We start from the raw sequence: 27,235 nt of genomic DNA, 5'->3' as shown, positions 1-27,235 counted from the left end.
TTAGCAGAAGGAATGGATTTACCAGGAAGCGATATAGATATAATGTACGTCATTACAAACGTCAACGTAAAAGAACATATTAGAAATATGAAAAAAAAAGTACAATGTGCAACACTGCTTATGGAGACTGATAACGCTCATCCTGGATTTACTAGACTTCGATTGTTAAAAGGGAAATATAGGGGAAACAAATTAATAACACACAAATGTTGTGAAAATACTGACAAAGGTTCATATTTATCAGTTAATAAATTTGTAAGTAGTATAAAAATGATGCACCCACATAAGCAGCAGCTTTCAACACATGGTCCATGTATATCAGATAAAGGTCAGAATTTGGATGTCGCAATCTGCCTAAGAAGTAAATATTTACCTTTCAATGCAAAACTATGGGCATCGCGTCCTCGACACCAATGGCCACCTCATTCCACAATTGACAAGATAAAAAAATATGGATGCTTGTTAGTACCTATTGGACCAAGGACTTTGCCAGATTGTAATATATTATGGAGATTATCTTTCTCTGTGGCAGAAAAACAACTTGTACATTCGTTTAACTTCACTCAACTGTTATGTTACTCTCTCCTCAAACTAACATTAGGACATATTGCTAGCACAAACAAAGATGTCGAAGGTTTACTGTGTTCTTACTTTCTGAAGACGGCTTTATTCTGGGTCTCAGAGGAGTTGGATATTGACACGTTTCAAGTATCGAAAATATTTGTTTGTTTTTCTCACTGCCTAGATAAATTGAAATTGTGGATAAAAAAGTGTAACTGTCCGAATTATTTTATACCTGAGCACAACATGTTCTTGGGAAAGATCAATTCAGATAATAATACGGTACTGCTAAATGTATTGGATGGCATAACACAAGATGGAATTGACGGATTAACAAAATATTTATTTCCAAACAACAATGAAATGTGTCGTTTATTCAGAAACGATAGTGAATCTTCGTTCGTCAGGCTTAACTTTCTTTTTTTGAGGACATGTTTCGTCGGTGTTATACCGAACATATCAAAATGTTTAGAGGCATTAAGGTTTACTGAATCTTTAATGAAGTCAAAATATTCTACATTTATTATTGGTGTATGTAAACACCATCACGCTGTCATAAGTCAATATACAGCACAATCACTTCCACTACCACCAATAACAACAGAAGCGAACAACATACACAAACGTTATCATAGACATTTGCAAGACGGTATCAATACAGATGATGTATCGGGTTGGTTGTTATACGCGTCGTTTTATTATGTAACAGGACAGTTTGATGTAACACTGAAACTGACGGATGATATTTTGTCAAGATGTCCACCTGTTATGTTGACAGCAGGAGGTGTAAAATTTGCTGAACCTGCTGAAAAGGACAAACGTAATTACAGAAGTCTTGTTCATTCTACAATGACATTGACCGAAAAGATGCGAATGGCTTTTAAAGGCCACGTAATCTTCTCTAAGAACTCATCATTAATACCAGCAGAGCTACAACTGGAGGTGAATAACCACAGCATGGTAATACCGTCAATAGTTATGTATTACTTTCTTAGATTTTTATGTTTTTATCATCTTTGTGAAATATCCAAAAAACAACAGGCTCTACATGATTTTGAATTAATAGTAAAAAAAAATAATTATATTTCTCCAAGTACTGTATCTGAATCATTAACAATACTTGGCGTGTGCTATGAAATATCCGGTGATAAGGACGCAGCCTATCAGTGTTATGATAACGCTTTGCAATGTGAAGATTTTGTATGTCTTTCAGCAAAAGAAAGGAGATCAAAACTTTTAGATATTTAATATAATCTGTTAGTATACTGAGTATTTGTCATTCTATTTAATATTAATCAACTGAGATACACCCATTCTATATAACCGTTATTATTATTTTATATCTCTTACAAAGCAAATATGGCACAGAAATACAATAAGAAAATGTTAAACAGCACTCATCAGAGACATAAGCAGAATCACTACCTGTAATGTTGGAAGTATCAGCAATAAAGTAAACATGGTATAAGTTCAATACAATTGGTATTGCATAATTTTTCTATTGAAAATGTATCTTCTTATATCATATCCAACGATACTATCTGAATCATAATGCCAATATGCAATGAAGCATTATCGGATTCATAAATTATATTTGAAGTGTTTTATGAGCTATCATACTAAAAACAAACTGCATCTGAATCATAGACAGTGTTAATGCCACCCTAGAAACATTCTTGGATTTGTAAACATAATCATGTTTTTTATTTTTTTTTTAAATTGATACGACTCAACTGATTCAATATGTTTCTGTAACATTAATCTGTGTTAAATATTATCCTACATAGCATATTCTTTCAAAATAATCACCGTAGATCAGTATCAACATGTGTGTGATAATGTAGAGTGCTCTACCCGCAGACAATATATTTGTTTTTATGTTGTTTTTTTTATTATTTACTGTAAGTTTAGTAAAATAATTCTATTTACATTGACCGCTGATAAAAACAATTCAATAGGTACAATAATAGTAATATAACAAAATTCAGTTTTATTTATTAAGAAACATGAAATTTGGGGGTAATGAAAGAGGTTGATCTGATGAAAAAGTAATGATAATAAAACAAAATTAAATAGATCTGAAAGTTTTAGATTAAAGCGACAGTTGTTTACCGCTGTTTACAATAATATAAATCGATTGAGCACAAACAAATCTCTTCCCCGAAAAAAACTTAAATCTGGGAAAACACAATAAATAATATAAGGAAAAAAACGACAGATCAACAGAAACGCTTTAGTGCAACAAAACAAACGCCAATAGAAACGAACTAGCAGGTACAAGCTGCCATATTCCTTACTTTGGACTAGACATATTAAGAACAAATGGTGGATTAAAAATGATTTTATGTCTTGCCAAATCTCGCTTTTATGGTAGCTAATGACAATACTACGTGACTGAATTACAGTACAAACATGAGAGAGAAATCCCGACAGATTGATATGTAAATAAATAATAGTGCATGTTGACAACAAAATAATGACGAAAACCTAAATTGAATTTACGACAGTACACAAATACAGCATACTGTAATTATGAACTGTGATCGAGGAACTGTGTGTCACACAAGAGTATCAACGCCACGAAAAAATGAAAAGATGTTCTGGATCAAGTTTGAAATGGTGTAATTTGATGTCTTTATAATTTACAATTGCAAGATTAGAATATTGATATATATGTATTATTTTGTTATCATGTTTTCTAGCTAATATGAAGGTTAGCTCCTACTCGAACTATGTAAAAACAAGTGCAAACAGATGTTTTAAACTTGAAATGATTGAGGTGATTAATTATCTTTATGTTGGCATACAAAAAAAAAGAAAAGTATCGAAACCACATACGACCAGATATAGAACAGTATTCAATTAGAATTTAAAAGAAACATAACAAAATCCATGAATACTGAATACAAAATACAAAGACAGCAATGCGTATTGTCACTTAGCAAAACAGTCATATTCGTGAACAGGTCATGTTCATTACTTAACAGACAGGACGACGTAGAGGGTAGGTCACAGTCTAAGACGTGATATACATGTCGTTAGTTAGTGTAAACACCGATGTATTGTAAACATCAACAAATTCGTGATGGTGTCCATAATAGTAACAGAGTGTCATGTATAGTCTTTCCTCCTCCTAACTCTGTTCAATTCTTGTTCTTGCAAACATTTGGCTAGAATGTTACTGATTATTAAAATAGTTAATTTTCTTTATTTGGGAAACAACCTTCATTGAACTAATGTTGATCGTTTCGGTGATCTGTTCATGTTTTATGTGGTATAATAACTATGCGGAAAACATGGTAAAACTTTTACGTTTAATTGAAATAGAAATGTTTTCTGTCGACAACTCGTGATGTAATGCGAATATGTCAGAAATAATGCAAGACAAATGGACCCATTGAGATATGTAACGTCTGTAACCGACTAAAGACAGATATACGAAGATGTGGTATAAGTGCCAATGATACAACTCTTAGTACAAGTCACAATTTTCAAAAGTAAACCAGCATAGATCAAAGTACGATCTTTAACATTGGGCCAGGTTTTTCTCCGAACTGCAAGCTGCAAAGGGCCTCAAAAACTACTGGTGTAAAATCATTCTAACGGGAGCACCAACGGTCTAATTAATGTAAAAGCAAGAAACAAAAACACTCTTATGAGTTTGAATATCTATGTTGGGTTGATCACCTTTTTCTTGTTCAGTCTCAGCATAAGATAATGTGTTATGTTAACTTAAGACATATCAAAGGGCAAGAACAACAGTGAAAGCTCGTTCAGATATTGAAGCTTAATATTGCAAATATTGGAAATAAGGGATTGTGTCATAAAGACAACATCAACAACAAAGTGCACAGAACAGCAAAGGACAACCAGTGAGTCTTCAATACTGTACAAAAATTCAGCACCCGCCTCAGCTGGCCCCTTAACAAAAAATGTATTAGTTGATTGAAAGTGGACGTCAAACTAATCATCAAAACATTTGTAAATTAGCTAAAACTGAAAAGTCAAATAATGCTCCAGGCTTGGAGCATGTGCAAAAATGCCTGCTGCGGGGTATATGTCTGAATGTCGCCACTGTCACACGCACTTTTATCAAATTTAAACTCTACGAAATTTGACATCAGTCATTCATTATATTATGCATGTAGATGCAAGCTAAAGCATTGAATTTGGTTATAATATACTTAAAACTATTTAACTATGCTATCAGCCTTTTGATAGTATATGATTGTTATGTACGAATTACCTTCACTAAGTATGTAAAAATAAAGTACGCAAAAAGAAATTGCAGACTAATTCGATCCTGTAAAATTAGCCATAAAAGTCACAGAAACGATTTATTGTGTTTATTGTGTCTCTCTAACAATGCTAACAACAACAAGAATATTTGTTAAGTGTTAATTAAAATCATTGTTATCTCTTTCGAATGTTGATGTTCGTCTTTTTGCTACTTTTCTGCTGATTTTTTATTGTTGTCTTTTCTTTTTATCTAATCTCAAGCATCTGAACAAGGTAGGCTTCTATATGAATGACAAATGTCCATATGTGTAATCAGGGATTGATATATACGTATCAGCTCAGTACATATTTATATGACATTTTACAAAGTACGTTTGAAGAAATACTTATAGTTATCAAAACACGATGTTGTTATACTATATGTAAAAGCGATGATATCAATTTCACATTCACACTGTTTAACATTACGTAAATAGAACCATTGATATAGAATGAATTGAAACCAGTTTTTCTGGTTAATATGATGATATTTCAATTGTTTAAAATGATACGGTATCTAAACATAGGAGTGCAACAAAGCGATTGAGATTTAAAAATTAAATTGAAAAGAATTTGTTTATACCTGGACGACTGGTTTGTTAAATTTTGATGACGATAGTGGTGTTTTCTGTTTGATTTAATTCAGTCGTCCATTTGTTTCTTCACAAAACCAGCAAAATGAGTTGAACAAAAGGTAAGAATTTTTTTAACAAACAAGAAATAAACACAACTTATTGTATAAATAATCATACTGAACTTCAATACATTGTTCTACGTCATACTAAAACAAATAATCGGAAGAACACAAAGTTTAACAAAATAACAAAACTCGAGGTAATTTAAAGATAGGGCTCTGAAAAAAACCCCAACGTTAATCTTTTTCGTCCATCGTTATTGTTATCTTCATGAAATCATCAAATGTTTATGACTATGCTAATAAAAATAATCCTTTCTACTGTAAGACTCTTGAAAGATGAAAGAGCATGTCGTTGGTCAATTGATCATGTATCAGACAAAAAACTCGTACTACTTCGCATAAACAACACTTTGACAAAAGAATCTGCGATTTGTTTTCCAATCGCCTAGTTTTGTATCAAAATATGATTCTTTTTTCAAACGGTTAATATGCATTTTGACAACTTTATCTAGAACGGTCCATTTTTTGTCAATAAGTAAGTCATGTAAATCAATTTGTTGTTTGGATAAAATATCTAAAAATAGAAGTGTATCATAGCGTTAAGTAAGCTTTATAACTAAGTTGGTATGAGCGTCACTGATGAGTCTTATGTACCCGAAACGCGCGTCTGACGTATTACCTTATAATCCTGGTACCTTTGATAATTAATCAAACACTTTTAGTAGTACACGGACCCCTTACACTGTCACTTTTTTTCATCACTCCAACATGCTCAGTGAGTTATTTGGCACTTCAAATTTCAATTAGATTTGAACTTTTTATTTCACCGACATAGTTTGGTTCCATTCTTTCTTATTTAGATATTTACGTTGACATCAGTAACTATATTTTCAAGTTGAACAGTTCAAGTACATTAATATTCATATCAGTACATTACAGGGATTGATAATTTAACTTCAAAAACTCTCGTGTTAAAGGAAGTGAATGAACCAAAAAGTTTTTTTAAACTTACACTTACACTAACTGGTATTTGTTTTCTTTCAATCGATTGATGAACACCGGTACTAGTATATTATCGTTGCCTTTAGTTTCACATTGTCATTGAAGTTTTTGATCTGTTGAATTTTGCTACATCTTCTAACTAAAAAATGTACTTCTTCTTTCTTAAAATGTCAATAAGTTAGCTACAAGACAAAGTAAAAAAAAACCAAAAAAAAACATAAAACAGGCCGGAAACAGACTGCCCTATAATTCTTCTGCATGCATGTTTACTGTCGGGTTGTTGTCCCTTTGACACATTCTTATTTCAATTCTCTATTGTATACTACATTTGTACTTCATTCTGCAGCTAAATATTAGACATTCGAAATAAGGACAATTATTTTTTTCTGTATACAGCTGATATAGCAAACATGAACAGAAACGCAAGAAACCATAAAAAGACTGACGATCAAAATGTACCTGGATTGGGAAAAGTAAACTTCTGGGAAAAATACGGCGCCAAACGTTTTCCTTATCGTTGGAGACGCAGATACTCACCATTTGTTTACCGATCTGAAGACGGAGGGATCGTTATCTCAAATGACGTTTTTGGGCTGACAATCAGACAGTTTGAACGCACGTATAATGCGTGTTTAGACAGAAGAAAAGCACACGAACAGCAAATCCTTAATATTAGATATCCTGACAAAACATCAGACAGATATATGGAATACTTAGAGAACAGTAGATATAACAATACAGGTAATTACATTGTATATTTGTAACTCCATAAACAACAATAACTGTTTATAACAGTTTGTTTTATTACAAATTGGAAATCAGGACAAAAAGGTCAACTGAAATAAGTGTTAAATTCGGCTGCTCTGGAATATAATAATTCCTGCTCTTCTATAGTATGTGCTGCTCATGACAAGATATATTATCTCATATATGAAAACTCTTATTTGTATAATTAGTTGGTCATGTTTTCTTAAAACAGGTCGGGTACTCAACCTTATACAATTATCCAAGATTCAATTGTTTTATGTACATGAACATTTAAAACACAAAATTATTAAAATGATCGCTTCGTAGATCAAAATCGATTGTTTAAGTATGTGTAAAATAACCGCGAGCACGCGTACTCAATTTGGCCTTTTAAACATTATTTTTTATGCGAGCGTCATCGATGAATGTTTTAAAAAACGAAACGTGCGCCCGGCGATAATATTTAATTTCAATCCTGGTATCTATGATTATAGTTGTAGTTTATTTTAATATCAAAAAGACAATTTTTAAATGATCACAGGAAATAAATTTCTTCAGTCTCATATTTTTTTTTAATTTTGTCGGTATGTTTATTTAACTCATAAACAGTTTACCATATAACCCTGGAATGTTTTTATTTGAGTCCCCTAGGTCCTAACTAAGAAAATGAGGTCAATGTCAAATGTCAAGGTCAAGTTACCAATTGTGACTTTTGCTTGTTTTTGCATTTTCTCCGACACCTTGGAAGATACATATTAAAGAACAAGTGCAAAATGTCAGCTTTATTGTAATGAAAATATGCTACATTTAGTCTTATACAAATTAATGGCAATTTATAGGAGTTGTTGCCCCTGAAATGTCTTGATATGAGGTTATTTGGTTATAACATCAACTAAGTTCATTATAAAGGCATTTGACCTTGTTCAAAAGGTTAGCTGACAAATAACCTCGAAAAAGGACTACCGGGAGTGACCTTGAGAAAACCGGAAGTAGCTATTTTTGCATTTTTTTCATCTGAAAGTACTCAGAATCCATATATATCTCATATAGATACATAAAGTGATTTCTGAACACTAACCATGACTTCCAATAAACCGGAAATGGCCAATTATTTCCCCTTTTACATTCAAAAGTATATAGAAACTATATATTTTTGGAATCAGTGTGAAAGAACATATCATATGAGACCAGAGGTGACATTCATTTCACCGGAAGTAGCATATTATCTCCCTCGAATCAATCTAAAATATAATAAAACGATTATTTATCGCATCAGTATGAAAAAAACAATCTTCTTCTCAAAATTTCTTTTGGTGCGGAAAGACTTTCAATTGTTCTCTGAACAATTGATTTTTAATTATATTAAGGTCTAGTTCTATATCAGATTGACTAATTATTGTGTCTGTCTGTAAATGATTTTTGTATTGGGCATACACCATATTCCTCACTGTGGTGTGTGGTTGTCGGATAGATATGTTTTTGCAAACAATTGAGAATCTTTAATTCATAAGATCTGTAGAACCAAAACAAAAACGGTAGAATTGTTATTGGAGATTACTCTACATAATATATTTCTTTATCGTAAAAATTCTATTCTGATGTTTTGAGAACAAGCATTTAATAAATCAAACTTTGTTTTAAGAATACACTTCTTTTTATTGTACTTAAGGAAAAGTTATTTACAGTAAACGATCATATCATTGGGTTTTTAGTGTATTGATATTAAAGACTAAGCATATGATACATCGGTATGAAACAGGCAACATGACTAGAAGTTATGCATTGTTTGCTTAATGCCATTGTTATAGACATATGTTTTTCATAATCTATAATTTCATTTAATTTGGATGTATATGACGGATGATGCATGCATTATATGAGCAGCTTACTCTTCGCACTGACTCTTCGAACCAACCTGATCATTTTGAAATTCATGCAATTGTCACAACTTTTGTTTGTCTGTTGTATCTTTACTAACCATATTACAGATTTTAACATCGATAAGCTACGGGAAGGCTATTCTTTGTACTAGAATATCAAGCACATTGTTCGCGGTTGATTCAGAACAATCAGAATTAAAACAATAATAAAAACAGTATTGTATACACAAAATTTTATGTAACACGATTTTATATAGATAATTGAATAAATATATTCTTTTATAGATAACTTGTCCTGGACTAGAAGTGATTTGAAGGTGAAATTATTGTTCGAAAACTTAGTGCATATAGCTGGAAATGAAATAGACATGCGTAAAAGACAACAACTATTTATCATTAAAGATATGATAACTAATATACCTGAGTCGGGAATAACAAACATATCAAGCGGAAGTTTAGCAGAAGGTATTGATTTACCAGGTAGTGACATGGATATAATGTTCGTCATTAAAGAAGTAGACATAATACGGGATGTAAGGAATATAAAACATCCACTTCAAAATACAACACTTGTGATGGAGACTGATAATGATAATCCTGGATTTGCTAAGCTTAAATTGATCGAAGGAGGGGATGGACGTTTCATAACACCTGAGTCATTTAACAGCAGTGTACAAGGTTTATACTTATCGGTTAACCAATTTGTTAGTAATTTAAATAATTTTTTGCCAAATCAGTTTTCATTACATGGCCCCTGTATATCAGACGAAGTGAAAAACGTTGATTTGGCTTACTGTCTGCGAAGTAAATATTTACCTTACAGTACAATACCATGGGCATCGCGTTATCGACAGCAATGGCCACCTAATTCCGCAATTGACAAGATTAAAAAATACGGATGCTTGCTCGTACCTATTGGGCCAAGACATATGACATATTGTGATGTATTATGGAGATTATCTTTCTCTGTGGCAGAAAAACATCTTGTACATTCGTTTAATTTCACTCAACTTTTATGCTACTGTCTCCTCAAACTAACATTAAAACGTATCGTTAACACTAACAAACGTGTCGAAGATTTATTATGTTCTTACTTTCTGAAGACAGCTTTATTCTGGGTCTCGGAAGAAATAGATATTGAAACCTTTCAACTGACTAAATTATTTGTTTGCTTTTCGAAATGCCTCGATAAGTTGTTATTATGGGTACAGAAGTGTTACTGCCCGAACTATTTTATACCTGAGCACAACATGTTCCTAGGTTAGGTCAATTCAGATAACAATATAATACTGCTAAAAGTTTTGAATGTCATTAAATGCGATGGAATCGACAGATTAACAAACCAAATATTTCCGTACAACGTTGGAAGTCTTCGTTCACGAAGAACAAGTGAATATTCGTCTAGTATGTTAGACTTTCTCTTTTACAGAATAGATAATTTAGATATTGTATCGGACATGTCACAATGTTTAAAGGCACTAATGTTTACCGAGTATTTAATCAAGTCCAAATATTCTGCATTTATAATTGATGTATGTAAACAGTATCATTCTAGCATAAGTCAATATGCAGCACAATTATTACATGTACCATCAAGATCAATAACGACGGAAACGTACAACATACATAAACGTTATCATAAACATCTACAAGACGGTATCAAGACAGACAGTGTATCGGGGTGGTTGTTATACGCGTCGTTTTATTATGTAACAGGACAGTTCGAAGTTACACTTAGACTAACGGATTATGTTCTGTCAAGATGTTCACCTGATATGTTGACAATTGGATGTCCAAACTATAGTGACGAAGATTTGAATAATTACAGAAGTCATGTTCATCATTCAATGACGCTGCGCGACAGGTCAAGAAATGCAACTGTTTGCCGTGTTAAGTACCACCAGAATTCGTCATTAATACCACGGGAACTACGACTAGAGGTGAAGGGCGGTGTCCAAATGATACCACCTACTGTTATGTCTCATTGTCTTAGATTTCTGTGCTATCATCATCTTGGTGATATATCCAACAGACAACAGTCCTTACATGATTTAAACAGAGAAAATCAAAACTACGATTTTAATATTACCGTATAGCGGGTTATTTTCGCGGGTCTAAAATTTCGCGATTTTCATTGAATAAGGTATACGAAAAATTTTGGCGGTTATTATTTTGGCGGATTCAACATTTTCAACATTACCTTTGCATGTACACTTTTAAATTGGCGGAATTTATTTTGGCGATTTTGTTCTATCCGCGAAAATAAGCGAAAATTAACACCCCGCGAAAATAACCCGCTATACGGTATTAGCCAGTTTCAACATTATTTGGAGCATGCTATTTACTTAGTCAATAAACGGTATTGGTAATTCTAGATAATATGTTTATTCTGATTTATTTACGATTCCAATTATTGTAAGTTTCTGCAGGCATGCCCATGCACATGCGCACTCATCAGTTATACTAAAAGAACAATAAATCAAGGGTGTGAAAAGACACACCCTTTTTACCACTTGCAGTTTTCCCTTACTCAATCTTTATGATAGATAAGATTAGCTTTGTGACATATTCAATTAACAATAAATATGCGAAAAGTGATTTATATTCAAAATAGTAGAATGTTATTTGTTTTCGTTTTTCTGACGGGCATTCTTTTTAGTCTATAACTTTCTTTCAGGAATAACTTTTTCTTGTTATTATTTTTCAAATTAATGAATATTTGGGAACGTTCCAATTCCTTCACATGCTACTGACCGTTTTAGTATTTGTTCACATCTCTGCTCATAAACGGTTCTGGTGTGTTTGGTGAAGTTACAGTCATATGAAACGACTGAGTGGTGAAAAACAATGTTTGTCCAATTCTTGAACCAATGCATGTATACATCATAAAATTAGTTCTCTGTGCACGATTTTATCATTATTTTCGCAAATATATCATATAATCGTCTTTTTTCTCTCTCTGTTTGTTATGATAAATAACAAATATGGCTGCTCATTAAATGCCGTGTTTTGATACCGAGTTTTACCGATTGTCACCTTATACATGTTATAGTAAACGAATCACAAAAGCATGGGTATTGAGCACGTGTTTAACATGTATAATCAGATATTTGTTTATTTCAATGACAGATCCATGCGTATTGTGGTCACCGGATTTTTACGATGAGGGTTACGCTCGGGTCACTCTGCATACGGAAAATATGTCGGCGAATTGCTTCCTGGAAGCAAGCAATTAGAAATAAGTAAACTTCGTCTACATGTGGACAAATTAAAGAATTTTCCTTAGAAAAAAGTATGTGTACAAAAGTTGTATAATGAAAACTATCCATTTAGTTATAAAAAACATATGCGTATTTTTTTTAATTTGAGGTTTCTTATGACTTTAATTTGCTTGTTCGATATTGTGATACACTTGTTACTGCCTTACTGTATGTTCAAAGTGTCATTTTTGTTGTCGTTAAATTCATTTCTCCTCTTTTGCTATTTGAGTACTGTTATGTATTTGCGAAGATTGGAATATAGTAGAAGTATCGTATGAGCTTAAAAGCAACAGATGCATATTTTGATTTATTGACAATACTTGGAGTATTTAAATTAAATGAAAAACTAGAATCAGGCAAAATACATATTATTTGACATTACAAGTATAAATTATGAGATATTCTGCGACGTATATATAAACAGACTATTAGTGTTAACAAATAAGGAAATACTATAATATACATTATTTTATGTTTTCATAATGGCTCGGATTTATTTCCCACGTCTGTAATAATGGTCAAAGATAACTGTAATGGAAAAAGACAACGTCAAAAGATATATCAACCTCAGTGGCCAATAATGCTTACCGAGATCATATAACAGGACCATTATGAAGTCACCCGTTTTTTAAAACATTTGTATCAAATAAATAGCTGAAATATTTGTACTTCCTTTAAAAATGTTTATTGGAATGAGACGTACTTTATACATTAACCATTCGTGTTTTGAGACATGCGTTTATCATCTTGCAATTCCTGTCCGTAAACAAAAAGAATATTCGACAATTGAAAAATGGGACACCTTTCTGGTTGCAATACCAAAATTGATGATATAGGTTTTATACCTAGTCCTTCATGTAACTCGGTAAATGTGATGACTATTTTCAACAGAACAGTCATGGTTGTGATCATCTTCATTAAACACCACAAATTCGCCTAAATATCTATCTTAATAAACTGTCGTTATTTATACAACAGATATTCATCACATTACCACAAGGCGTTATTCAATATCCCTTTCAAAACTTTACTTTCAGTACAACTTAGTCTTAGTTGTCTGTCCCAACTTTTTTACGGGTTGTGAAAGTCAAAACATGCTACCAACAGTCATTTAAGAACTGTCGCAGTGGTTTCTGGCGTTGTCAAAGTCAAAATATATTTATTACAATATTTGCAATAGTTGTGGCAGTTGCATAATGTCTGTCCCAACCTTTTAATTGTTGTGACAGTAAACATGTGTTTGTGTCAACTTTTCAAACGTTGCTTCAGTCAAAAAATGTTTGCCACAACGTTTTTAGAGTTGGGACAGTCGATAAATGTTTGTTACAACTTTCCAAAGGTTGTCACAGTCATAATGTTTATTACGACTTTTAAAAGGTTGACACAGTCGTAAAATATTAAAAACAAACATTTCATGGGTTGTTATAGTCGGTCAGTGTCGTTAATTTTTAGTGCAAATATTTGAGTGTGACATTGCAAAATTTGATAAAGGATAAATGGATAAATGTATTTTATTTCAGTGCCACGTATTGATGATACAGTTGTAGAATAACCCATAAATTATATGATCATCTTCTGTTGTTGTTCTTAAATTAATTACTTTGCGATCGGTTAATGCCGTTAATGTTTAAAACAAATATTTGAGTGTGACGGTTGCGAAAGTTAAAACAATGTGTACGCGTCTCACGTGCACCTTCTCGAAATTTTATAAAGGATGAATGAATAAATGTATCTTATTTCAGGGCCACGTATTGATAATGCAGGTGTAAAATTACCCATAATTTTTGTTTCTTGAATAATTAATTTGCGATCGTTTTATGTCTTTTGTGTATTCCGTTTATTGCATCGTCTTTTCATTTGTGGCGGACCTTTGCGTTTTATTTTCCATCTTTGTTTTTGTTTTTTGTCTATTCAAGAGTATTTTATAACTTGTTTTATACTAAAAGCTTCGTTTAAAAATAGAGATTTAAATATTATTGAAGATTGCTTTAATTGTCTTAATTGTGAAGCCTATGAATTCATTGAAATTTATACTAGTACTTTGAAATTGTTTTGATAAATAATCACGTAGACGTCGGTGTAACAGAAGTAAATTTTAAAAAAAACATGATTAAATTACATATATTATACAGCATAATAAAGCTGATTAATTTTAATTAATATCCATAAGGGACATTGTATGACGATAATTAATCAACTCTGTTTTATTAAAAACGGAAATCACATTCTTCACCCGTAAACGATTTGTCGTTATTGTACCCTCGGCAATTAATGTCGGCAGAAATAGCGGGTCTGCAAACTATATTTTACAAAAAAAATTAGACATGCCATCAAAGAAGTCAAACCACATACAATCTAACGGATGAACTGGAAACTGCAATCGGTGAGTAGAAATGAAAAAATCTTAGAGCATGTATCAGAATAATCAGGGATCGAAGATTTTGAAGGGAAAATATGCACATTTGTGCCCGACCTCATGATTCAGGTATGAGTCGACGTTTTATATCACCTCACTTGGTCATTTCAAGACTCTCTTCATAACCATATAAACGGTAATCTTCAGAAGATTTGTAGGACCTCAACTTATTACGATCATAGTTTAAAGTGTTATACCACAGATAGTTAAAACATCATACAGTGACACATTCGGAATATTGGAAAAGTCCTTTGTGAAGCTTTGTAGAGGAGACATGTTGCCAATCCCGTTGCTTTTCAGCAATTCTGCTACAGTGTTTGTGACCCGATCCGTACACATATCTGGGTTAAGTGGAAGATTTAGCCCTTCAACAGCAGTGCACAACCTTACTAATTCATTCCTTTTCATGGTGGTTATATCTATCCCCCTAAATCTCAGATATTCTTTCAGTTCGGTAACTTTCATTGACGCGCAATCCATATCGTTTACTTAGCTGTCTTGGTGCTATGATGTCGGGTATCACGTGACTACGATATTAAAAGACGGAACCGACTATCGGAAGGGAAATGTATATGCAAATGGAGTATTCCATTTGAAAGGGTACATTTAGTTTGAACTCCCCTTTATCCTAGGTTGGGACCCCCATTTTTTTTAAATGGCTGCATCCGACCCTGTTCTTCATCCTCTTACTGTGTTTAACCCTGCATGATAATGTGGAGTATTCACAATGGTTTGGTTTTGCAGGATGGCCTACTAAAAGATATATATATCTTAAGTTTGCTCGAAATATTTCTTTACTGGATTTTATTTTTTAAATTGAGAAAATTCAAGTTGAATATTACTACAAAGCAAATATTTACAGATATATTTATAATTGATACAGACGCTAGTAATTTCGGTATTGGCGCCGTTCTCTCCAATCAGGAATTTAAAGTGTTTTAAAATAAGAAAATGGCATTCGATTAAGGTCAGCAATGGCCTACTTTACAGAATTATGAAAACAAGGATACAGGTCCGCATTTTCAACTAGTTACACCACGTACAATGAGACGCGAAATCATGCACCAGTTGCATAACGTCCGGACAGCAGGACACTTAGGACGTGAGAACACGTTGAATAGGATATGGACCAGATTCTACTGGCCAGAAATGACCGACAACGTCTCCCGATGGTGCCAATCTTGCATGTCGTGTCAGAAAAGGAAACCTGGTCCAGGTCTGGGCAAATCACCTATGTAGCACTGTACTGTGTATGGACCCATGGAGTGCATAGCAATCGGCATGTTAGGTCCATTACCGATAACGGACGACGGAAATCGGTATAGCATGGTTGTCGGGAACTACTTTTCCAAATGGAGCGAGGCGAATGCCTTACGACAACATACCTCCTAGACAGTCGCAGACAAACTAGTTACGGAATTTATTTGTCGCTTCGGTACCCCGACACGAAATCGTACCGACCAAGGATCAGAATTTGAATCTTACTTTTTCTTAAGAATGTGTAAGCTTCTCGATATAGAAAAAAATCAAGAACGACGCCATACCACCCTCAGTCGGACGGAATGGTGGATTGCTACAACCGTGCTTTGGCAATGCTGCTAGCAATGTTTGTCGGAAAACAAGAATGATTGGGATGATCATCTTCCTTCCTCGTGTACGGCTTAAAGAGCATGTATACATGACAGCACAAAATGTAGTCCAAATCTCTTAATGCTAGGAAGGGAGATTTCTCTTCCAATCAACGTAATGACTGGAAACACTATATTCACACCCGAACTGAATTGTCCAAATATATATATCGAATGGGTACGAGAATCAATGCAGCGTTCGTTTGACTTTGCATACGGAAATTTGCAAAACAGTTTTTGTCGACAAAAGCGGTATTATGACACCAAACTTAAAAGTCGAGATTACAAGGTGACAGTTTAGAGTTCGATGCTACCAACCAGAAGGTAACCAAAAGCTGGGACTCGGAAATTCTAACATAAACATGATTAACTATTCATATACATATTTATTTCGTCAAACATTTGTACATTGATAATTCTGAATCCTGTTATTCATCATGTTTGTGTCGTGTGTCTTATATTTATGATTAACTGTTTATTTCAAATGTGTTAATAATTACTATATTTGATTTTACTTACCGGTTACACTTAGGACGTTGGATAGTGATGAACTGAGTATGAAGAGATCGATAGAACATTGGATTTTCTTTTATTGATGAACATTAATTTTAATACCAGTGTTTAATTTTAATTGTTGAGTACATGTTTTTAAATTATATTTTGTACCTTCTTGTGAACTTATATGCATTGGCTGTTGCCCAATAGGTCTTTATAAAGGGGGAGTGTAGTGGCTGACGTTCTAACTATTATATTGTATTTCCTGTCAGGACACTTTCTTTTGTCCCGAGCCCAGTCAGGTCTTCACATGGGCACACTAACAACTGCGCATAGTCTCGAGATAGCCCGGATTGAATACGCTATACTGACGTCATAAGATTAATGGTAAGAACGTCGACCACTGAATAATATGTAAAGTGTATGAAACACGTTCTCATCTAAAATTAGAAATTCTCATATGCCACTTAACTTATTTTTGTGTGAAAAGGCTACACAATTTTGGATTATTGATATATTTCGCGTAAAAAACTCACTGTATAGCATTAACAATATTTGTTTGTCATCTTTTGTGATGATCTGTGATCTTTCTTTGTAAATGCGAACCAAAATTTCATTATTTTATCATAAACCTTTTTTATAGGATGCTAGAATGAATTATTTTAACACCAAGGAAATAGTTCAAGTAAATAAACATTAAAAAGATACTCATTCTGCATTTTTGTTACACTTTTATGTCAGTTTTGAAATATATATGTTACAGTAAATAGGTGAAATTAGAAATTACACGTAATTACTGAAAATTTCAGTAAATACCTGTAATTACTAGCCAATTTAGTAATTACATGTATTTACTAGATGTTTCAGTGATTACTGGTAATTACTGATTTTTTTTGTCATTTTTACAGCTATTTACTAACTTGATGTTTTTGTTTTAAAATTATAACCATAACTCAAGATACCAAATAAGAAAGTAAAGGGGTAAGGATTTTAAGGGAGCATACTTGAGGATGTAGGAATATAAGGCACATCAAAAGTGCATACTCTTTAGTGTTTGTGAATTGAAACTGGAAAATGGTTGTTTTATAGGTCTTGAAACTCTGTAAATATATGCATGCAAGACAATGATATCAATCCAAAATTGATTTTCATAATTTTGTTAAACTAAAATCTCAATCATGCACTGTGGTTTAAAACTTTAACATAACTTTCTCTCAAACTTTGTCAGAAGCTAAATGTTTATGATCACAAGATAATATCCAAAAGCAAAGATTGTAAAAAAAAAACTTTTTTTCCTATATTACTTATAAACATGATAAATGGACTAGTTTTTTTTCCAGTTAACATTACAAACACTCTGCAGTTAAAGTTTTTTAAAACATTAGATTTTATATTTTTATTACCATCCTTGATTTTTACCCAATTTTGACATAAGCTTCTTATAGCATGTATAGTACTAGTCAAAAGATAGTATCTGGAGGAAAATTTTAATATTTTTTCCTCATTTTTGTTGAGCCTGCGATTAACAGTAAAAGTAGGCGAGACTATTTGTTCTGCAAAACCCTTACAATTTTAATAGCTTAATACATCGATAATCCATCTTCAGCTAGGGGTTGAATTGAAGGTGAGATGAATACTTATTAATTGAGGTCCAAATATTCACTGGCAAGTGCACAACTCATCAACCTTGTTTCTCAGCTAATTTAATAAAATAGAACTAGATTGGCTACTAACAGTGAATTATAATTTCACTATATCATTTTTATGCCCCTCCTACGAATGTAGAGGGGCATTAAGTTTTCTGGTCTGTGCGTCTGTTCGTCCGTCTGTCTGTCTGTCTGTTCGTCCATCTGTCCCGCTTCCGGTTAAAGTTTTTGGTCAAGGTAGTTTTTGATGAAGTTGAAGTCCAATCAACTTGAAACTTAGTATACATGTTCCCTTTGATAAAATCATTCTAATTTTAATGCCAAATTAGATAATTTATTCCAATTTCACAGTCCACTAAACAAAGAAATTGATAGTGCGAGTGGGGTATATGTGTACTGTGGACACAATCTTGTTATTAATGATTTAACAAAACAAAAAGATATTTTTTTTTTTCTATATCTCGAAGCTAATGCACATAACAGTTCATTCCAGTTCTTAACCTTCACAACGTTATCTGATCTTTATATGGTAATAAGTCTAAATATTCGTCAAACTCAAAGTTTTTTTGGGAAAAAAGTTAAAACATAATGCTTTGGGAGAGTTTTCCATTTCTGATTTCTATGTCTGCTTAAATTGGTCAAAAATTATCTGTATAATGCTCAACTCGAACCATTTTGGATTAAAACTAAAGTTACTCTGATTTAACCAAATATTTGAAAGTCAAAATTTATTCAAGATATTTTGAATACAAATCAACCATTCAATATTTTAAGAGTACTAACTGATTTAGTTAGTATTACCATAACTTTTGATCATCTGACCATAATTCCAAATTGTTTTAGCAGTCAGTAAATAGGTGTAAAAACTCATTTTAAAATTAGTAATTACTGGTAATAACTGGGCAGTTTCAGGAATGACTTGTATTAACTAAGTGCACCGGGAATTACCTGTAATTCCTAAATTTTAGTAATTACATGTAATTCCTAATTTCACCTATTTACTGTAACATATACATAACATAGCATTTACTCATCTTTTTTTCAGATGTTGCAATGAAAAGAATGCTAAATAAAGTCTTTTTTCTCTTACTTGTATTTGTCAGGTCTGTATGCCTGCATACCACCCTGGTGTATGCTAAAACCTCACTGTATGTTTAACTAGAATTTGTCAGGTCTGTATGCCAGCATACCGACCTGGTTAATGCTAAACTCTCACTCTATGCATATATACTTATATTTCAGGTCTGTATGCTAGCATACCGACCTGGTTAATGCTAAACTCTCACTCTATACATATACTAGCATTTTTGCAGGTCTGTATGCTAGCATACCGACCTGGTGTATGTTAAACTCTCACTCTATGCATATATACTAGTATTTGCCTGGTCTGTATGCTAGCATACCGACCTGGTGTATGTTAAACTCTCACTCTATGCATATACTAGTATTTGTCAGGTCTGTATGCTAGGATACCGACCTGGTGTATGTTAAACTCTCACTTTCTGCGTATATAACTATAAGTAGTTGTCAGGTCTGTATCCCTGCATTCAAATCTGGTGTATTTAGAACATTAATATATTTATTTTGACATAGTTAAGGTCTGTATGTCTGTATACGAACCTGGGATATGTAAATCGATTTTTTAAATTTATTTATGGTTTTTTTTCTGCTAGGTACTTGTATGCCTGCATGAATTCTAAAATGTTATTCTGGATTCATGTTTGTATTGGCAAGTCTGTATGCCTGAATGCTAAGTATTTACTGAGTTGTAACATTTCTTATTTAATTATGTTTGCATACCTACCTTAGAAAATAAGGAGATGTGTAATCTTTCAGTCAGTTTAATTGAAGTCTGTAGCTGGCATGTCAGTTAACTGCTAGTAGTCTGTTGTTATTTATGTATTATTGTCATTTTGTTTATTTTCTTTGGTTACATCTTCTGACATCAGAATCGGACTTCTGTTGAACTGAATTTTAATGTACGTATTGTTATGCGTTTACTTTTCTACATTGGTTAGAGGTATAGGTGGAGGGTTGAGATCTCACAAACAAGTTTAACCCCACCGCATGTTTGCGCCTGTCCCAAGTCAGGAGCCTCTGGCCTTTGTTAGTCTTGTATTATTTTGATTTTAGTTTCTTGTGTACAATTTGAAAATTAGTATGGCGTTCATTATCACTGAACTAGTATATATTTGTTTAGGGGCCGGCTGAAGGAATTTCTCGCTACATTGAAGACCTGTTGGTGACATTCTGCTGTTGTTTTTTTTATTTGGTCGGGTTGTTGTCTCTTTGACACATTCCCCATTTCCATTCTCAATTTTATTTTCATGATTGTGAAATGAAAAGGTCGATGTACATGGATGTAAGGAATTACTTATATATAGCCTTCAACTTCATTTGAATTTGAAAGAAAGCTCTTTTTAAAATTCTTAACTGCAACACTCAGGGGTTTATTCCCGTATACCAACCCGCTTTTCAATAAACTCTTGTTGATTATCGGCATACCAACATATAATCCTATACCCATTGGAACATAAAAGTTTTCATATTTGTTTGCCATTTTCAGTTCACGGTATTCTTGCATACACCACTGGTGTACGGTGAAAACTTATTTTTCTTGCATGGATACATACAAGCTTTAATTGCTTGTATACCAATCTATGTTTTATTGAATTGTAGTTTTACATACATTCTAGTATTGTCAAACCAAACTGGTGTTCAGTAAGTGTATGGTTTGCCCCCAGTCTTAAATGTCTGCATATACAAATTAAAGTACACAAGAAACAGCATAGAAAACAAACAAAGTCTGAGCAACACGAACCCTAACCAAAAACTGAGGATGATCTCAGGTGCTCCAGAAGGGTAAGCAGATACTGCTCCACATGTCCAACAGGAGCACCGACGGGTTGCTCATGTTTTTACAAACCCGATAACTAGCTTTATACAGTAAGCCAAATCCATGAAAAGGGAAGGGGATTGTAGTTATGACGTGAAAAACATATCAGCAATCATCTGTGAAACGGTTATTCCATAACGGTCAACCAAGTTGAACTATATATTATGGTAACAATTGTGTATACACTGGAGTTGTAAAAACAAATCCTTCAACCAGGAAAGCCAAAGAATTGATGCCTTTTCTAGTGAAGCCATGCATACATTATTAGCAGGAACAGCAAAAAGACTGGTGTTGTTAATTGGTGTCATACTTTTCTAGGAAGGCATTGGTTTAACCTCTCCAGTCACTAAGAAGTGTTACAATTAAATTCATAAGCAACACATAAATAGTTACATGAAAGGTATAGCCAATGTTTGAAAAATGCTGAAACGAGAAATGGAAACTACATATTATATTCATATATATATGCGAGTAAATATTTTACACTTCACAAATTTAACATTGATGTGGCGTGGTCAACTACATCAAAGATTTGATGGCCAGTACCACTTATACTTAATTTGTTGAATGATCTTTTATCATGATTATTAAATATGACAGTTTGTACGGTACATGAGTTGCACAGTAGAATTGTAATAACATTTGGACGTTTATCAAAGCAAGATTTAATCTAATTTAAGGACAGCGGTTCATAGCACGATTTTGTAAGAAACTTTTTGCATTGATCACGTATATTGGTGAAGTAGCTTGAAGTAACAATTAAGTTGCGATATAGATTATAATGAAGTAACATGTTGTTTTATAGAGTTGGAACTAAGTAACGTTTTGTATTGGAATTTATAACTGTGAACCTGAGCTGTGAACCTTTTAAATTTATCATATATAATACATGTACTTTAATATGATTAAACATGTGAACATTAAACAGACTTCGTTACTAGTATATAGACGGTAGTGAGCCTATATATATACGGTGAAATATTTAATAGCTATTTCCTTATGTAAACGGACAAGAAGGATTAGATCCCAGATATATCCAAAATAATGACTGTCCAAAATACACAGAACAAAGACCCATTAAGGGTTACATTTAAATCACAATTACTGATTTAAAAGTTTATATGAACTAAAGGTTCTTTATAGTGGATGAATTGAACTCGTTCCCTTGAAAAACAAATTGTCGCCATGCATGTGATTGATTGAAGATATGTCATTTCCTTAGTAACATTCATTTTTCCAATTTGAACACTCTTGAAATGTGCTGTTCATACATACGTTTTTTGATTGAGTTAAGTCTGCCAATTGATATTTTATCGAATGTTTTTCTATGTTGTGATGTTATGCTATTGTTTCAGAAAAAGGGAGAAGGTTTGGATCCATTAAAACGTTTAATCCCGCTGCAAATGTTTGCACCTGTCCTAAGTCAGTTTGTTTATGTAATATATACGTGTTTCTCGTTTCTCGTTTTGTTTATATAGATTAGATCGTTGGTTTTCCCGTTTGAATGGTTTTACACTAGTAGTTTTGTGGCCCTTTATAGCTTGTTGTTCGGTGTGAAGCAAGGCTCCGTGTTGAAGGCCGTACTTAAACCTATAATGGTTTACTTTTTTAATTGTTATTTGGATGGAGAGTTGTCTCATTGGCACTCACACCACATCTTCCTATATCTATTTTCTAATCCTTTTGGTATAAATCTATGTATATAAATTTGTTTGAATTACTTCTTTTAAAAAAAAACACTAAGAAGCTAAACAAAAAACGGTCGAAGTCGATGCTACGTTTTCATTTTCATTGTATACATTTAAATTGTAACTAAGGGAGCTAACATTTTATTTTTAAGGGGGGGGGGGGGGGGGGCGGGCTAGGATGAAATTTGAAAAAAATAGTTTTTAGTGAAAAAAATGCAGGGTGAGACACTTGCAAAAAAAAAGTCAGGACGACAATTTAGGTAAAAAAAAATCAGGATAAACTAAAAAAAAAAGGCAGGACTGAGCAGAGTGAAAAATAATAAAAAGGCAGGACAGAGATTACAGCTAAAAAAAAGTAGGACAATGTTGTTCATCCAAGCCCCCCCCCCCAATAAAAATCAAATGATAGCTCCCCAACACGTAATAATATGTAGATTTAATAAAAAGTTTGCTAATGAAATCTCCTTGATTTATTGGTCATTAACAATACAGGGATGAACCTTAGTGCTATTGTTGTAACATTAAGGGGCTTTATCACAACTATCTTCATAAATTACCTTGTTACAGTATTGATTTAAACAGTCTAGTGGCGGATTAGATATTTTCATAAAGGGGGAGGGGGTTCCTATATAATCAACCAAATGTTTCCCATAAAAGGGGGACAGGTACCTTTTGTATCCGCCTATGGGACCCAACAGCACGAAAAATAAGAAATAATAATGTATAGCAAAACAATTTACGAAAAAGAAAAACCGGAAAAATATGAACCAATGACAACTTCAACAGTCAAGACCCTGACTTGGGACAGGCATATACAGACTATATAGTGTGGCCGTTTTTAACATGTGAGTGCTCAGCTTCCCCCTTTTTGTATACCTGGAACAGTTGTTTCCCTAAATTGGCTAAAAGTTGTAAGAATAAGACATGGCTATGCAGAAGTTTCATAAGGGGGATTAGATAGGGAGGGCACTGCATGACTTCTTTAGAGATGGACGCTTCAGTACTGTTTCCCTCAATAAATCAATTTCCCCACAAAGCACTGGCATAGCACCCCCTTAGATTCTACCTCTTGCTACATGTGTTCATGTGTACATGTTCAAGCCGACCTCCAAAAAAGAGGGTGTTCAATGAAATCGTGAAAAATGTACAAAAACAGCTAGGTTTACTTACCATAAATATATCCGACATTCTGTTTTGCTTCTGGTTTATTCAAATCAAGATAACAGAGCGTATTTTTGTCCATTTTCTTCTCCGTGAGGGGAACTCCTTCATTGTTGATCATTGAAATTGTTTACAATTTAAATGACGTCATCTAGATGGAGTGCGTGACTCCGCAGATAAATAGTCCTTTTTTCTTTGACTTTTTAATCATTACCAATACCAAGTATGAACAAAACAGGTTGTTTTGTAATCAATTGCTTTTATTTTAATTAAATGTACTGGTAAAGTAACTTGTGTAAGTCAATGCTATCCGTCTATATCCCTCCGCCTTACGTCAGAAGGTCCCTGACGTCATATAAATTTTTGTCAACAACTTCGAACTTGGAACCTCGCCTCATTTTTCCGTAATTTTAATTTACAAACAAAACAGATACCTCTAGGTCAATAAAGCGATCATAGTCATGGAACTTGAGCATTGGTTTTCATTTATCGATTTACAACAGTGAACGCTTTACCGGTTTGCCTTGCAAATTGACGCTTTTCTGTTTACCAACGGGAGAAAATAAAGAGGTCAGTGGTAGGCTCACGGTAGGCTTTTAGTTTTAAAAAAAACTCGAAATCGGCAATAAAGTAAAACCACAACTATACTGACGTAAAGGATTTTTTTAAACACCCAGGTTCGTATGCTATCATACAGACCTCGTGAAATACAACATCTGATTCAATATTTGCTGTTCTGCATACACCAGGTGCGTATGCTAGCATACATACCTGAGAAATACAATGTATTAATTAAATGTAGACATTAGCATACACCAGGTACGTATGCTAGCATACAGGCCTGAGAAATGCAAGTTAATTTATTACAATTCAGTTCAGCATATACCAGGTGTTAAAATGCCAGATTCACGATTTTCAAGTGCTTGATAAAATAAAAATGTGTATTTTCCTTTATTTTTCTCTTTTATGCATAAGATTGTCTTATGAGCAATAATTCAACCTATTTGAGTACGAATTATGACAAATTACCGTTAATGAGAATTTCTAATTTTAGATGAGAACGTGTTATGAACATCAATAGTTTAATAAATCATCAGAACGTATATAAGGAATTAATTATTATCTGACTAATAATATCTCAGAACCAGGAAAATAGGAAAGAAGACGGAAAACTATATAGTTTTATATATATACGAACTAAACATCGCAACTTTCACTCCCGTTACAGATGTGTGGTGATTGATAATTTAGTGTTAGATGCATGATTTTTTTATTATTTGTTAGAGGCTAGCTGTCAGTTTAACTGCAAGTAATCTCAGATCAGTACTTAGTCTCTTTTTGTTGTTGGGGTATACAAGTAACCGGTCACGTCCACTCTGTGAAGTATTTATATTTGTATTCATCGGATGAGTTAAGCCTTTTTCAACTGATTTTTAAAGTTCTTATGTTGAACTTTTTACCACTATTAAGGGAAAGGTTTGGATTCCGCTTACATGTTTAACCCCGCCTAATTCTGTATGTATGTGCCTGACCGAAGTCTGGAGCCTGTATGTTGATGTATTTCATTGGTTGTCGTTTGTTGATGTGCTACATTTCTTTTTCGTTTATTTTTTCTATATAAATAAGGCCGGTAGTTTTCTCGTTTGTTTTACATTGTCTTATCAAGGCCTTTTATAGCTGACTATGCGGTATGGGCTTTGCTCATTGTTGAAGACCGTACGGTGACCTATATTTGGTAATGTCTGTGTCGTTTGGGTCTCTTGTGGACAGTTGTCTCATTGGCAATTATACCACATATTATTTTTTATACATATTTGTTTTTGTTCATTTTTTTGTACATGAATTAGGCCGTTAGTTTTTCCGCTCGAATTATTTTACATTTGTCATTTCGGGGCATTTTTATAGTTGACTATGTAGTATGGGTTTTGTTAATTGTTGAAGGCCATGCAGTGACCTGAAGTTGTTAATTCCAATGTCATTTAATCTCTTGTGAAGTGTTGTCTCATTAGCAATCATACCAAATTTTTTGTATCGACATTTTGTTTCTAGAATAGCTAAAATTCAGATATAAGTGACAACACATCAGTATATGTCTTTGTCCTTATGCGAATTTGTTATAACCGAGTCCAGTGTTTGGGTTTTGTTAGTTTTGTGGATTTCTATTCTCTAAATCGATTTATGACGTTCGAACGGGGTATACTAATTTGCTTTTATTTATGCACATTTTTTTTTCTTTAAATGTACCTTAGGCATGATATAGTTCCGTAGGGACACTTTCCCAGAATTTTCTTTCATGATTGCTTGCTATTGGTTCTTCATAATGAAGCAATGAACTGAGAGCCACTGATGGCAGTGTAGAATGATTACTTTTGAAAGTTTTATCGATGAACTCATCATTTGAGTAACCAGCCTCGTGTGAGACCGTCTTATTGTAATGAACTTGGTAACACGGCGAATGCCAATGCTAAAACAGATGAATGTACCATAATGATTATGGAATATGGGTTTAATCTGTTATTTGATTGATTTCGTAAATCTTAAGCGATGTTTTTACTGTCGCACTTTTAAGTTTTGTTTTTGGCCATGACAATATTTGATTTTCCCTTAGTTCATACTCCTGCTGAACATATGAAAATCAATAAAAAAGATTTTTTCCCGTTTATTAGTACTAGTAATTAAGCGGATTGAGATATGCACATCTAGTTCTGTTAGTTGTATGAGGAGTTCTCAGTGTCTTGTTAATGGATTACTAGGCTGTTAATGATTGAAAATTATTACATGCCTCTTTTTGTACATAATAAAAGTTCTGCTGTTTTCTTATCTTTTGTCTCTGTTGTCTCTTTGTCACATTCTTCATTTCCATTCTAGATTTTAAATCACCTAAATTTACACCAATTTGTGTTACATTTCAAGTTTAATCCAATTGTTAAAGAGAAATTA

At 33.2% G+C, this 27,235-nt stretch overlaps 2 protein-coding genes across 2 annotated transcripts in view; both read left to right on the top strand.

Annotated features, from left to right (window-relative positions):
- The first annotated feature begins 270 nt into the window (after window positions 1-270).
- Window positions 271-1,809, top strand: LOC134689849 (uncharacterized). Its single transcript, XM_063549818.1, has one exon. The coding sequence runs from the start codon at window positions 271-273 to the stop codon at window positions 1,807-1,809; it is 1,539 nt and encodes a 512-aa protein (XP_063405888.1).
- Window positions 1,810-5,442: 3,633 nt separating this feature from the next.
- LOC134689848 (uncharacterized) overlaps window positions 5,443-27,235 on the top strand; it is a 77,692-nt gene continuing 55,899 nt past the window's right edge. The window contains exons 1-3 of the mRNA XM_063549817.1: window positions 5,443-5,533; window positions 6,875-7,219; window positions 9,391-10,365. Coding sequence (XP_063405887.1) covers window positions 6,889-7,219; window positions 9,391-10,365 — 1,306 coding nt within the window. The 5' untranslated portion in view covers window positions 5,443-5,533; window positions 6,875-6,888. The remainder of the gene's footprint in view (window positions 5,534-6,874; window positions 7,220-9,390; window positions 10,366-27,235) is intronic.

Source organism: Mytilus trossulus, chromosome 11, assembly GCF_036588685.1.
Source record: "Mytilus trossulus isolate FHL-02 chromosome 11, PNRI_Mtr1.1.1.hap1, whole genome shotgun sequence".
NCBI lineage: Eukaryota > Metazoa > Mollusca > Bivalvia > Mytilida > Mytilidae > Mytilus > Mytilus trossulus.
The sequence above is the reverse complement of the archived record's forward strand: the minus strand, read 5'-3'. Positions and strand labels throughout refer to the sequence as shown.